Raw genomic sequence first — 15,771 nt, forward strand, 5'->3', positions numbered from 1 at the left:
ACAAAAGGCTTTGATATTTTGCTTAATCTTGCCTGGAGGTCTCCCAGAGCATAATCTGTGGTCAGCTATTGAACTGCAAGCTTCAAATAAGAGCTGATCGCTGGTTTATTGATTTTGGGTTGTTGTTGTTTAGTTGTTTAGTCGTGTCCGACTCTTCGTGACCCCATGGACCAGAGCACGCCAGGCACTTCTGTCTTCCACTGCCTCCCGCAGTTTGGTCAGACTCATGTTTGTAGCTTCGAAGACACTATCCATCTCATCCTCTGTCGTCCCCTTCTCCTTGTGCCCTCCATCTTTCCCAACATCAGGGTCTTTTCCAGGGAGTCTTCTCTTCTCATGAGGTGGCCAAAGTATACCTCTGGGTATAGGGTGTTATATAAATTCAATCAATAATCAATAACCAATAATAAAAATAATTACATACCTGTAAAATGCCAGCTGTAGTGCCACTTGGATGTAGGCATCTGGGCTCATCTTCTGTTTCTTAATAAACTCTTTTCCGTAGTTTTCAAATTTATAAGCGATAAAATCTAGATTTTTCACCATCCTAGAAAATGATGAAAAACTCCAGAAGTGAGAACAGGAAAGTTATTGTGTAATTTATTTATTTTAAACTATTTTTGTTTCTCCTGGTGTATGCCCCAAAGGAGTTAGGCAGGTGATCTTGGGATCCGGGCCATTGTGACAAATTCCTTTTATATGTCTTGTTCAGAGCTGTGTTATAAAAGCTATATGATCATATGGCATGTTGGAATATGCAATGCAGGAGAAAAAGGCTTTGTAGGGACAGAAGGGAACATGCAAAGAACTAATACTTCAATTCAAATTGTCTACTCAAATGAGTTGTTTGCTGTCACTCTTGCCTATACATTTTCTCCCCACTCTGTATGTCTTGACTTATTCATTTGCTTGCTTAGGGTGCACCATGTGTACAAATAGAGGTTGCTCTTTGCATTTTATGCAAAGGCTAAATGCTGTATCCAATTTACTTTCTGTCATGTTTGCAGTCATTTATTATGTGACAGAAACATACCGGTAATAATAAGTATTACATTGCCATGGCAAATGTGGAGGCACAATCTTGTGTGACGCTTAGCTCTCATAGTTTGCTTTTGTTCTGTTATTCCTCTCCACCCCCTGTTATACTAAAGATGAGATATCATTATGGTGTTCTCAAAACCCTTATCAGTGCAAATTTCCAAGGTTTGCCACAGCAAATATCCTGAATTTGATTCCCCTGGAATGAGACTAACTGATGTGTTGTGGTATATCGGATATTTTTGCATATATACAGGTTTTGCCGGTGCTATTTTTTCTAGAAAAAGAGGTGCCAGAACTCAGCATGGATGACTCCCTTGTTCTCTTATAACAGCAATGGCGTCCACCTGAGAGGTGCCAAAACTAAGTTGAGCAAATTTTAAAATGTTCTGGATTTACCATATTGGAGAGTCACATCTTAGGTTGCTGCAGCAGATACTTCTTCAGAGCTGCCAGCTCTGACCTTTTCCTCAGATCATTTCAGTCAGAACCTGCAGCTCCTGCACAAACAGCTGGTGGACACCAACCCACAAAGAGAGGGAGAAGGCACGCCCCTTTCCCAAAGAAGGCTCCACCCACAGGAGCCAACTATTAGGGGCTGAGGTCCATTAGCCCCCCCCATAAAGTATTTGAAGGGGCCAGGCCAAAGTTGATGGGCCTTGCCATTCAAATGGTGTGTGTGTGCCACATCATGTGACTGATTATGTGGGGCGGGGCCTATCAGTGCCCTCCCAATATTTTATTCAAGTTATCACCTCTGGCTCCACCCATCTCCTTAGTTATGCATTGGACAACCATTTAGGCCTATTGGTGCCAATTATCCTAACGAAAGGGATTCTGCCAGGCTGAACGCATATTGGCCATCCACTCTAGCACTCTCTGACGATAAAAAGAGTCATGGAGATTATTCAGACTCCTGCCATCTCATTGCAAGGCATTTGTCTTCTAGAAACGTGTCCATAGCTTATCCCCAAGGGGACAGACTTTAGTGAAAGAAAGGGGGATGTTCATTGGGAAAATGGCAGAGAAGAAGAGTTAAAGCCCTTTTCTTCAGCCAAAATCTCCCTCTGTGGCTGATATGGGTCAAAGCAGAAAGAAATAGGCAATTCAGTCAATGAACCTTTACTGATTACAATCAACTCCCACTTAGCAGTTAGTCAATCTGAAAGTCAATAAAAGCTTGCAGCCCTAATAACTTGAGTTGAAACCACTATGTTCTATAGCTGATCTTTCTCTCAGCTTTTACTGTTTTTATTCATTGATTATATTATTAAGGAAATACCAGCACATTAAAATAACCACCCATACACACAAGTTGAAAATCTAATGAAACGATGGTACCTTTGAAGTTTTTCTGCTGATGATGCCAAGTGTCCCTGAATTTCTGGAGAACATTTCCACCTTAGTCTCCTGGGAGCAGGAAGTTCACTCACTGAATCTGCTCTGACCAATTTCTTTGCACCTTCTTTCCTGATTTTTTTAAATGACAGAATGCCAATAAATTTGCTGTTAGATGCTGTAGAACTCAAAAAGGTTTCTTTGACATCAGACAGATGACTGAAGGTCCTACTGCAATTAACTGATCTGCATGACATTTGCTGCCTGATCTATACTCACTGTTGCTTCTGAATGGTTAATATTAATGTATTAGTAAGGTAATGTTAGTTACATTAGGTTGCACCCATTGGGCAAAATGGCCATGAATGGATTGGATACACCCAAGTATCCAGAGGTGATCAATCCATTTGTGCCAGTCAGTCCACTGGCACTGCCACCACTGATCAATACTTCTAGGCTGGTAAACTATTTACTATCAAGACACACTAGAAAGCTCTCCTCTCCCGTTACTTAAAGTCATTGATGCAGTGACATCAAAACTGAAATTCCAGGTTTATAATTTCATCACATTACCTAATTCTTTAAAGTTGTTATGCCATGGAAGCGATTGGCATCGCTAGGTGTCTCAAAAGACATTCCTTTTCAAGAGTCAAAAGTTTTAAAAAGGGTTTCACACTGATTAGATTTCTGCATCTTTTTACATAAGCAAATTATAACTTACGTCAGCTGTGAAACAGCAGCACTGGTTTCCAGTTGGCTGCTGGGAGCAATTCAAAATGTTCACATTGGTGTTTAAAGCCCTAAATGACTTGGGTACCAAACATCTGAAAGACCCAACTCCTTCCCCAGTGTTTCAATCAGCATATGGGGCCCTCTTGGTAGTTCCAGTGCCCTAGGTAACTTGGGGAGAGTGTTGCAAGTGAGAGAATTCTCTATGGCAGCTGCAAAGTTTTGTAATAATATGCTGAACACACATCTTTACTTTACCCTGACCTTCGACACCTGAATATATATATATATATATATATATATATATATATATATATATATATATATATATGTGGGACGCGGGTGGCGCTGTGGGTAAAACCTCAGCGCCTTGGACTTGACGATCGCATGGTCGGTGGTTTGAATCCCCGCGGCGGGGTGAGCTCCCGTCTTTCGGTCCCAGCTCCTGCCCACCTAGCAGTTCGAAAGCACCCTTAAGTGCAAGTACATAAATAGGTACCGCTTTATAGCGGGAAAGTAAACGGCGTTTCCGTGTGCTGCTCTGGTGCCAGTTCACCAGAGCAGCTTCGTCACGATGGCCACGTGACCCGGAAGTGTCTGCGGACAGCGCTGGCTCCCGGCCTCTAGAGTGAGATGAGCACACAACCCTAGAGTCTGTCAAGACTGGCCCATACGGGCAGGGGTACCTTTACCTTTTACCTTTTGTATATATATATATATATATATATATATATATATGCAGGTTTTGGTGTCCTCGGGTGTCTTCCCGTGTAAAAGTTGGGGTGTCTAGGCGACGTTTCGACGAGGTCTCACTCGTCATCTTCAGGCTGGTGCTTTCGGCTTCTTGTTACTGGAACAGAGCAGGATCTCAGTGTTTGAGTTCCTATAAATACTGTTGAGGGGGTGTGGTGTATAGCCTCCAATGTTCTGGGCAGAGAGGAAGTTCCCAGGCTAGTGTGCCTTTTCTTCTTTTGTTCCTTAATTACTTGAGGGATATCTTGAGTGATTTCTTGAGTGATATCCTGAGTACCACTTAGGTGGGTCATTAGGTGTGGATTAGTTGCTAAAGTCTTTGTGTCTTGACCTCTTGAACTTTGTGAAGAGTTTTTCTGAGAAGATGGCTGTACTGCACTTAGTTGTGCTCTGGCTTGGCTTCGTGTATAGGGGCGAGCTGTGGTTTTGTGGCCTGTGTCAGCCAGATCTGTGTAGGGATTGCAGGGGGGTGCAGCATCCGGAGGTGCCACCATGGTTTGGCTACTGGATGGTGTCTGTAATTTATCTGTGGAGAGGGTCTGGGTTTGGGTCTGGTGTGGTTGATTGGTGATAGCGTTCTGTGTGCCTCTGGATCTGGTGTCAGTTTTTGTGGGGAGGGCTAATTTCCAGATGTCTGGCAAGCGGGATGTGTCGTCACGCTTGTTCATGTTGTGAGGGTGTTTCTCTATCTCGATGGCTTCCATGATTATTCTCTTGTGGTGATGTTCCATGTTAAAGAGCAATTTGGAATCTGCAAAATTAATTTCGTGTCCTGTTTCTTTCATGTGTTGGAAAAGAGAGGAAGTTTTTTCTTCTTTTTTGACGGCATTCTTGTGTTCTGCGATACGTGCATTTATTCGTCTGTTTGTTTGTCCAATGTACGTGGCTGGGCAGACTTTGCAGGGTATTTCATAGACCCCTTGGTTTTCCAACTGGATTTTATCCTTGGGGTTTCTGAGGATATTGGCTATTTTTTGGTTGGTGCAAAAGGCTGTTTTGATATTGTGTTTATGGAGGATTTTGCTAATTTTATCTGTAGTGCCCTTGATATAAGGAAGGAGGGCCATGCCATTGTTTTCTTCTGTGTCTTGGTTTTTGGGGGGTGTTTCTTTTTGGATTAGCTTCGTAACCCTGTTTTGCTGGTATCCATTGGCAATTAACACATTTGAGAGATTCTGTAACTCAGTTGTCAAGTGGTCTTTGTCAGCCAGGCGTTTGGTTCTGGAGATGAGAGTCTTGGCTACGGAGTTTATTTGTGCAGGGTGGTGGTGTGATTGTGCGTGTAAGTAGCGGTTGGTGTGTGTTTTTTTCCGGTAGATAGTGTGTCCTAGGGAGCCATCAGCACCTATGGGATCACCCCTCTCACCGGTCATCGCAAACCTGTACATGGAACACTTTGAAACCAATGCTTTAGACAAGTCAGAACACAAACCCAAACTTTGGCTCAGATATGTTGACGACACCTTTGTAATTTGGCCACACGGGAAGGAAAAACTGGATAGCTTCCTCACACATCTCAACAGCCTACACCCCAAAATACAATTCACTATGGAAATAGAAGCCAACAACCAACTTCCCTTCCTTGACGTCCTAATCTACAAAAAACCTGATGGCTCCCTAGGACACACTATCTACCGGAAAAAAACACACACCAACCGCTACTTACACGCACAATCACACCACCACCCTGCACAAATAAACTCCGTAGCCAAGACTCTCATCTCCAGAACCAAACGCCTGGCTGACAAAGACCACTTGACAACTGAGTTACAGAATCTCTCAAATGTGTTAATTGCCAATGGATACCAGCAAAACAGGGTTACGAAGCTAATCCAAAAAGAAACACCCCCCAAAAACCAAGACACAGAAGAAAACAATGGCATGGCCCTCCTTCCTTATATCAAGGGCACTACAGATAAAATTAGCAAAATCCTCCATAAACACAATATCAAAACAGCCTTTTGCACCAACCAAAAAATAGCCAATATCCTCAGAAACCCCAAGGATAAAATCCAGTTGGAAAACCAAGGGGTCTATGAAATACCCTGCAAAGTCTGCCCAGCCACGTACATTGGACAAACAAACAGACGAATAAATGCACGTATCGCAGAACACAAGAATGCCGTCAAAAAGAAGAAAAAACTTCCTCTCTTTTCCAACACATGAAAGAAACAGGACACGAAATTAATTTTGCAGATTCCAAATTGCTCTTTAACATGGAACATCACCACAAGAGAATAATCATGGAAGCCATCGAGATAGAGAAACACCCTCACAACATGAACAAGCGTGACGACACATCCCGCTTGCCAGACATCTGGAAATTAGCCCTCCCCACAAAAACTGACACCAGATCCAGAGGCACACAGAACGCTATCACCAATCAACCACACCAGACCCAAACCCAGACCCTCTCCACAGATAAATTACAGACACCATCCAGTAGCCAAACCATGGTGGCACCTCCGGATGCTGCACCCCCCTGCAATCCCTACACAGATCTGGCTGACACAGGCCACAAAACCACAGCTCGCCCCTATACACGAAGCCAAGCCAGAGCACAACTAAGTGCAGTACAGCCATCTTCTCAGAAAAACTCTTCACAAAGTTCAAGAGGTCAAGACACAAAGACTTTAGCAACTAATCCACACCTAATGACCCACCTAAGTGGTACTCAGGATATCACTCAAGAAATCACTCAAGATATCCCTCAAGTAATTAAGGAACAAAAGAAGAAAAGGCACACTAGCCTGGGAACTTCCTCTCTGCCCAGAACATTGGAGGCTATACACCACACCCCCTCAACAGTATTTATAGGAACTCAAACACTGAGATCCTGCTCTGTTCCAGTAACAAGAAGCCGAAAGCACCAGCCTGAAGATGACGAGTGAGACCTCGTCGAAACGTCGCCTAGACACCCCAACTTTTACACGGGAAGACACCCGAGGACACCAAAACCTGCATTCCTGTACCCGTGAAAATCTACGAAAGCATATATATATATATATATATATATATATATATATATATATATATATATATAAATAAAAGGACCCACCCTATTTTTCTGATTTTAAGTTGTTTTAACTGATTTTATTGTATTTTTTGCATTGTAACTTGCTCTGGGATTTTATGACAAAGGGTGGGTAAGAAATCTAATAGTCGTACCTCAGAGGTCGAACCGAATCTGTTCTGGAAGTCTGTTTGACTTCCAAAACATTCAACAACTAAAGCGCAGCTTCTGATTGGCTGCAGGAAGCTGCTGCAGCCAATCAGAAACAGTCGGACATTCAGCTTCCAAAAGAATGTTCATAAAACGGAACACTCAGTTCCAGTTTTCAATCATTTGGAAGCTGGAACGTTTGACTTCCAAGGCGTTTGGGAGCCAAGGTACGACTGTACATAAACAACCAAATAAAGTTTATAATGTGCATCTCATCAAGGTGCTACCGATTTCCAAAATGTCACTCGAAGGACTGCATAATTCCAACAGCTGAGGAAGATAAGCAATACTCCAGTGACATTGGAGAAGAGAAGGAAGTAATAGCTTACAGGCCCATTACAGGCGACTTACATGTGTCTCAGCAAATGTTCAATGCATTGTACCAGGACGATCCCGTCAAAAGGAGAATGTTCGCACACTGTTCCACAAACTCCATCTCTTCCCACAACAAACTGAGCAGGGGGGTATATACAGACAGAAACAGCAAGTGAATCCTTCCGCCTCTTTTACTGAGTTGTATATTTATTTTGGGATGCGGGTGGCGCTGTGGGTTAAACCACAGAGCCTAGGGCTTGCCGATCAGAAGGTTGGTGGTTCAAATCCCCGCAACGGGGTGAGCTCCCGTTACTCGGTCCCAGCTCCTGCCAACCTAGCAGTTCGAAAGCACGTCAAAGTGCAAGTAGGTAACGCTCCGGCGGGAAGGTAAACGGCGTTTCCATGTGCTGCTCTGGTTTGCCAGAAGCAGCTTAGTCATGCTGGCCACATGACCCGGAAGCTGTACGCCACCTCCCTCGGCTAGTAAAGCGAGATGAGCGCCGCAACCCCAGAGTCGGCCACGACTGGACCTACTGGTCAGGGATCCCTTTACCTTATATTTATTTTAAAACTTCTAGAAAACTTCTTAAAACTTCAGTTTTCATTGGGGGGGGGGAAATCCTGAAGCAGTTTAAATTCTGCAGGTATGTTCCTATACCCTCCAACATGCTGGGCCACAATCTTGCATGTTTTTGGGTGCTGTCCTCTTGTGAAGAGTATGCCCCCCCCAAATGGGATTTCCTGATTTAATTGGGACAGTTGAGGGGTATGCATTCCCCCATGCAAAAATATGGACAGTCACTGGATCAGGATGCAAGCATTATTTGCTTGCGTTGTTCTATTGTTTTAGAAAGGGCATGTTTGATAGATTCAGCTTTAAGTGTGAATTGACCTAGATTTCTTACACCATCCCTGAGGCTGCGCATGTGCATCAGTCTTGGCTGCAGGTTTTGGAGGGTCTTTGGGTAATGGGCCTCTCTTCTTCAGGGAGCTTAACTCCTCACTGCAGCAGGTCTAGGGACTTGTCAGTGTACCACCACCACCAACAGGGTATACACATTTATGAGGGTGAGGAATAAACATGATTCTGTTCACATTTAAAAACAAGCCTACATAATTCACGCTTTCTGAATAAACCAAAACCACAGAAATTCAGAATTCACACTTCTCTGAATTTTGCAGTGTATTCTTCTCCCTGCCCCCTGCGCCCCAGTCAAGCGATGCCTCCAAATGCACATGCTGAGGCAATGCGTGCAAAAAATGCATTTGCTAGTGAAAAGAATACACAACAATGCATTCTTTAAAGGATATTGCTTTGCAGAAATGTGTGTGTGTTAGGCAAAATTGCATACAAAAAGTATACAGTGGTACCTCAGGTTACATACACTTCAGGTTACATAGGCTTGAGGTTACAGACTCCGCTAACCCAGAAATAGTACCTCGCGTTAAGAACTTTGCTTCAGGATGAGAACAGAAATCGTGCTCCGGCGGCATGGCAGCAGCGGGAGGCCCCATTAGCTAAAGAGGTACCTCAGGTTAAGAACAGTTAAGAACCGTCCTCCGGAATGAATTAAGTACTTAACCTGAGGTACCACTGTATTAGGAAAAATGTTGATTTCTCATAAGGACTTTGGGTGGGGAGGGGATTCAGAAACTGATGTGGAAATGTATAGAACAGAACATGATGACTGGGAAACTGAAATTGACAGATATGCCTATCTCTAGGCCCTTTGCAGATGTCTGAGGGTGCTGACACTTGATGCTGGTCCTGATGCTGGTTCCTCCCCATTTTCCCATGCAGATGCAAATTCACCCCTCACTATCGGCCATGTTGGGCTCCTGGTCTTGCATGCCTGTATCTGGAGTGGAGTCAAAGGCCACAACCCCACAAAGTCTTTGGTTGCAGGATGACATTTCCAATGTAATTACGGAACCACTTGCAAGCAGCAAAGGTCCTGATAGGCTGCACAGAGGCATCCAAGAAAACTAACCCTGTACAGAAAGGTCGTTGTTGTTTTTTATCAGTAATGTGTGTTAACCCAAGCGAATTACAACAGCAGATATGCTCCACCAGATATTAATATAACATAAAATAATGCAAGATTGGGGAAAACTAGATTCCTCACCCTCCCATGATGGATTCTTTAGCTTAACATTTTCCATTTGACTTAATTGGAAATGAATATAGCTATTTCTGCCTGTTACGCACTGTAGGCCAATTAGACTCACTCTTGTGAGTGTGGATGAAATTATACGCTGGGAAGCAAATTATATATAGAGGTAGGGGATGTTATGCCACCCCATGTGGAGTCTGACATTGAGAAACACAAATGAGGATAGTGCTTGCTTAATGGGAAACCTGAGTGAGGTAGATCTGCTCCTCAGGTCTAGAGGTCAGGGGTTGACCATGTGTGGCTGTGATGAAGAGAGCAGGCCAGTGTAATGTGTTGGTTAGACTAGCATGCTTTTGGCTAGGGACTGGTGATTAGCTAAGCAAACCTCAGGGTCAGGGTACATAAAGTTCCAGGTAATCTTCTATCTACGTTAAAAAGGTAAAGGTAAAGGACCCCTGGATGGTTAAGTCCAGTCAAAGGTGACTATGACTAACTAGGCACCATGTGTCTTCAGTCTGGGACAGCAGCTCTGGGAGTATAGGGAAGATTCAGTTACTAATGACATAGTACATGCAACTACAGATAGGGATGGATGGATCAGTCCGTTTTAGTTCCTCTCTCATTTTGCTAAGTTCAGTCTGAGCTTAGTTCTCCCCATTTCCAAACCAGTTAGCATTTTTTAAATATTTACTTTCTATCTCACCTTTTCTGGAAAGAGCTCAAGATAGTGTACATGGTTTTCTCTCTCGCCAATTCATCATCTCATCAACCTTGTAAAGTAGGTTAAGCCCAAGATCACCCAGTGAGTTACATAGCTGAGTGGAGATTTGAACTCTGCTCTCCCAGGTCCTAATCCATCACACTAACTGCTGTACTAATTGCATTTAAAAAATGCATGCATTGTCTTGAGCATTTCACGTTTTTGCAAGTGATTTTGCTGAATATCTGCCTGTCTATAAGCAATTTCCCCTCTTGGACTGCATTTTTGGTGCATCGTTTTTGTGACCATTTTTGTGCACATTACCTGCCAAAATATGTTTTGTTATATGTAGTTTTCGGGTTGAAAAATTCAGAGAAGTGCAAATTTCAGAGGGTAGCTGCATCCTGGTTCATGTTTGGGAAGTACATATAACCCTTCCATGTTGACCAGCCTTTGACATGAGAACTCATATGCACCAATAGCAACTTCTTACCTGCATAGGCTTATCATACCAGCGATTGGCACCATTTTTACTGTAGCCTCCTCCATGCAGAAGCTGCAAAGCCATGTTGGTATCTGTGGGTTCCTCCCCACTTGGACTATCAAGGCATACTAAGCAGATGCTGCGTTCAATCATATCAAGAGAGTCTCTGTTTGTAGAATCTGAGGAGAGAAACAATGGGCTTGGTGCAATGAATTACTGTCGGTTCTTCCTGCCAAGACATGCCTCTTCTGCAGTGTGCCACTGAGACTTCCAAAACTGTATTTTGCTCTTTGAAAAATAAGCTTAAACTTTTACAAAGGGTGTGTGTTTGTATGTATGATATGATGAAGTATGAGCTTGGTAATGTAGGAATACTTTTTCACACAGCATATGGTTAAACTAGGGAACTTGGATGGCTTTAAAAGAGGATTGGACAAATTTGTGGAGATTAAGGCTATCAATGGTTTTCAGCCATGATGGCTCATCCTCCATGGTTCCCCCCTCCAGTGTCTCATTTTTCTAATGTTTCCTCATCTGTTTGCTTTTTTTTAAGCAATGAAAAGCATGACTCTTTTTAAAAGTCATGAAAGTTCACCAGCATTTTACTGTGAATTTCTCCTAATACACAGTTCTCTATGCAATTTTGCTTACCACACACACTTTTGTGCAAAACAAGTTCCCCTACTATAATGTATTTTTGGTACAGTATGTTCTTTTCAATAATATATGCATTTAAAAGCACCCTTTATCCTAGTATATGCATTTATTTATTTATTTATTGCTCATTATTTGGCTGGAGGACTGCATTGCAAAATTCAGAAAAGTGCAAATGTCGAAGGATGGTTGTGTTTGAGTGGGTGCAGAGTTTCGGAAAGTGCAAATAAGGTAGGTTTGCCTTTAGATGCAATTGATTCAAATTTCTCACCCATCTCTATTCTGTGCTGTGCCATTTTAGGTTACAGGTGTAGACTCACCAGATTAAATGTTCTTCAATGCCAAAAATAAAAACTCGGGATGGGGATGGGACATCTGGCATGCCAACAGAAAAGCTTGGTTAGAATCCTCCTCTCTGACATCTAGTTTTGTATGTGTAAGATGTAATGGAGAAGCATTCTGTTGTGTGGTCCTTTCACCTGCAGTTTAAAGTGGCACAGCAGAGAAACAGTTTTGCCACCTTGTTTGCTGTTTAAGAGAAGCTGGTCACTGTCCCATCTAGAGACATGACGAGCAGAGAAGATGGGGTGAACAGGGTGAATGGCAATTTGGTCGCCGCTTGCTAACCTTCAACAAGGATTGTCCTGGCTTCAGCCCACTCTGTTCTTCCATCAGTTGTCAGGAGGCCAATTGGAGGCAGCCTCTCTTCTTCATTCTCTGACATTTTGGATATCTTCCGCAACTGAGTAAACAGATCCCCCTCACTGAGACGGCGAAAATTAATGACAACGTCCAAAACAAAAAACTGGAGAGGGGGGGGGAGCAGTTAAAAGAAAGGGCAAAGTGGGAACACACAATTTTAGTAAAAATGATCATGCATGATTCAAAATGATTTTGAGCCAGGGTACATAGCAGGATCCACTGACAAAGCTTTATCCCTTTCCTTCTCAACCTCCCCACATCAAAAAACTACACCTTGTTCATGGGAAGATGGTATGTCAAAGCGAAGACTACTCTGCATGGGTAAATGTCCTAGAATTTATCATTCCAGAATATAATAAGTAAAGACCATAATTCTAAAAATCTATCACTTCGTTCATTACTTGCTCTTCTGTCTTGTATCATTTTGGTCAATAGTACCCTATCCCCATATTTTTCTTTTCAAACTAACGGTGCTGGTGATTATTGTAGTCTTTAATAGATAAACTACAGAAGTGAAATGTGATGGAGCTTAGTGGGACTTACTCCCAAGTAGAGATGGGAAGGCCTTGGGGGGGGGGGACGGACGATGGAAAAATTGGAAAAAACTCAGGTTTCCCCCCGGTTTTTTCCAGGCCTTCCTATCTCTACTCCCATGTAAGTATACTTAGGCTTACAGCTTCATAGTGGCCAATTGTAGAAACCCACCCACAGGTTCATTTTTGGTGCTCAGTTAGAATGCAAACCAGACCCTCTCCCCTTGCTTAATCAATTTCATAGCAAAATGAAGTGGGCTCAAGTTTTGAAAAAACTGTGTCCAATGAATATCCACACACCTGATTGTTACAAGCAACAATGATATGTTCCGGTTCGGGCATGATATTGCTTTTCTGGGCCACAAGGGTATCTTTGGTATGTCCTGGAAGACGATAGGAAGAAAAGAGTCCATAGTATTGCTTCATACAGAGAGGATGACCAGACAGCTGTCCACGAGCAAAATCAACAGGCACAGCATGGCTGGAGGGACAGAACGAGAGAGACAAAGCAAAAGAGACAAAAAGAGAGAGAAAGAAGTAGACAGAAAGGAAGAGAAATCTAATCTGTCCTTTGTCTGTTTACAATTAGGTTAGATACACAACACAAATAGAATCATACAACAATAAGATTACGGCAATGGGAAATAGACGGGCTCCCAGAGCAAAGCTGAAATTCATGATTCTTGACATGGCTTACGATGCAACTGTATTTGCATTCAGTGGGCGAGTGTTGAAAAAGCAAACGGTAATGTATGCAAAACATAAGGACAGAAGGACACATTCCTTTTCCACCTCGTCTCTGTTAACACACTCCACCTGAACTTCTAATCACACAGGTGAAAATATGTATGTGTTGTCATACACGAGGGTGTGGCCTCCTGCCCCCATGTATCTTGTGGGGAGAAAAGGAAGGTCTGCCTGAGTCTTTGCATGGCAAGTGTTTCATAAGGAGAATATCTACATCTACACCTCTACAAGTAGAGCGGCCACTGGAGCAGCCCAGCTGGAAAAAGAAATAACCAATGCAGTACAACTGCTTCTTAAGGATTGACATCTTGGAAAGACCAAGATGCAACAAGCTCTCTCAAACAGGTGTTTTGTAAAATACACATGGCCAGCCAGCGATCTGGACTGGTGGGGATTGATTAATTGGATGGATCTGAAGCAGCCACACCAGACACATTTATCATTGCAGAGAAGAAGCTCTCACAGTACATAAACCACCACAGGAATTATATGAGAAGCATGCTGCATACAGGAGGGTTGAGCTGATGCGCTTTTATTGAATTGGCAGCACGGCTGAGGTAACAAGCTTTGAATTGCACAAATGGACGATCAACATTTATCAGACACCTTCAGGAATCACAATGGAATGAAAAGCCATTCAGGATGCTATGCTGGGCCCATTTATTTATTATTAGGATTTATACTCCACACACACACATTATCAAAGGAGACTTACAATATTAAAGTTAGGTTGCTAACCTGACAGAAGTTCGGTTCAGTTCGGTAATGTCTACACTCATCAGGGTGCCATTGGGGCAGACATCTAGCGTCTTGCTCAGTAGAATGAGCAGAGGGTCCCCACAAATGCATCAAGATTGGCTTACCACATTTGGAAGCAAGTGTTGCAATGCACATTACCATCTTAAGCAGGAGGCCACTCCTAAGACCAGTAAGTGCAGACTCTAAAATTACATAGCCGCACCATTGTCTCTGCACTAGGACTGGTTAGTTTGCCGAGCATGGCTTCCTCTCCAATGAACTCTAGGATATGTAGTCTTTGGAGTGCCAGGCAGAGGTTGCTCAGATGCTCAGAAATGCACTGTGCACATGCCTTTATACTTTTCATATATTCTAGGGCTGAGACCTGTCGCCAAAAAGATATTCCAGAGGTGACACTAGGCTTCACATTCGGGGACTGAGCTGTCTAGAGCCCAGCCGTCAAATGACTCCCTAGTTAGGACTTTCAGCACACTTCTGAAGTGATGACAAACTAGTTTTTAAAAACAGGTTTGCTCTGGTAGTGTACATGTAACCTTAAACTACTATCTGATGCAATTGGATCCTGCAGCTTTGTGAATGTGATTATGTTTATGCTCCCAGTGAAATCATTGATTCTGTTCACAAAAGCCAAGTTGCTTACGTGTCCAGCAGTGCTTTATAATCAAGAACTCCAGAAATGAGATTGGCAGCAAACCTGTAAAAATCAAAGACAGAAGGAGCAAGAATTCCCTGTGATGAAGATCAGGTGGCATTGTCTAAATATTCCAAAAATAGAACAGATACAATTGACCCTTTACCAGCTGGTAAACACCAGTTACTGGGCGTGTTTCAGATTTCCGATGTGGTGCCCTCAGACACCTATTGGCACCCAAGACCCCTGTCCCCCACATTTTAAAAATGAGTTATTTTGTTTTATTGTGTGTAGGTGTGTTTGTGTGTATCTGTATCTACTTCTTGTCCATGCAGAGGTGGGGTAGAGAGCACAACTCTGAGACACTGTGGCTCATTCCTGCTAGTATACAGGAATATGCCCATTGGTAAGTTCACCACTCTTGGTAAAAAGTTATCTGTATTTCTCTTTATATTGAGAAACATGCTGTCATTTAAGTCTCCACTGGCAGTATGAAATGGAACAGCAGGAACACAAATTCACCATCTCAGTGAGGGCCAAACCAGAAGTGATGCAGCAGCCTTGCCAATAGATTTCCTTTATTCTTAAGTATGCCTCTGTTTGCTCCTTGCTTTATATGTGAATGAGGTGATGTGAACAGAAACCCATCTGCTCTCATTGCATTTAGTTTGGTCCTCAGAAGCAGACCTCCAAAGAGCTTTGTCATTGAAATCAATACCCTGGTCAAATTTTGCCTAAGACCCAGACAACAGCCCTATCATTTCCTCCTGCCACAAGGTTCCCCCTGTTAGTTGATAGGCTTCCCATCTGCTCATGAGAGTTTCCTGTTTATGGGCTCTCTCCACCGGAGAGATGCAAAACACCGTTTTCTAGAAAACAACGGTCACAATGAAGCTGTTCAGTTTCATGAGAGGAAGTATGTGTTCATGCCAGCATTTAGAATAGGGTGTTGCTGTTGTTGTTTATCCAAGTCTGTGTCCGTTGCCATTGCAGAACAGAGCAATTCTGATCGACAACTAGGCCAGAGGTGGACAAACTATGGTCCTCCAGA

General features: G+C 43.0%; 1 protein-coding gene across 1 annotated transcript in view; it reads right to left on the minus strand.

The window, feature by feature from the left end:
• The window catches only part of CHAT (choline O-acetyltransferase), a 52,166-nt gene that overhangs the window by 18,912 nt on the left and 17,483 nt on the right, over positions 1 to 15,771 (minus strand). Inside the window, exons 5-11 of the mRNA XM_081913623.1 lie at positions 14,730 to 14,783; positions 12,884 to 13,064; positions 11,976 to 12,153; positions 10,704 to 10,873; positions 7,433 to 7,533; positions 2,380 to 2,508; positions 425 to 547 (exon numbers count right to left, since the gene is read on the minus strand). Of these exons, the coding sequence (XP_081769749.1) occupies positions 425 to 547; positions 2,380 to 2,508; positions 7,433 to 7,533; positions 10,704 to 10,873; positions 11,976 to 12,153; positions 12,884 to 13,064; positions 14,730 to 14,783 (936 nt within the window). The remainder of the gene's footprint in view (positions 1 to 424; positions 548 to 2,379; positions 2,509 to 7,432; positions 7,534 to 10,703; positions 10,874 to 11,975; positions 12,154 to 12,883; positions 13,065 to 14,729; positions 14,784 to 15,771) is intronic.

Source organism: Podarcis melisellensis (assembly GCF_964234715.1).
Source record: "Podarcis melisellensis genome assembly, chromosome: 5".
Lineage (NCBI taxonomy): Eukaryota > Metazoa > Chordata > Lepidosauria > Squamata > Lacertidae > Podarcis > Podarcis melisellensis.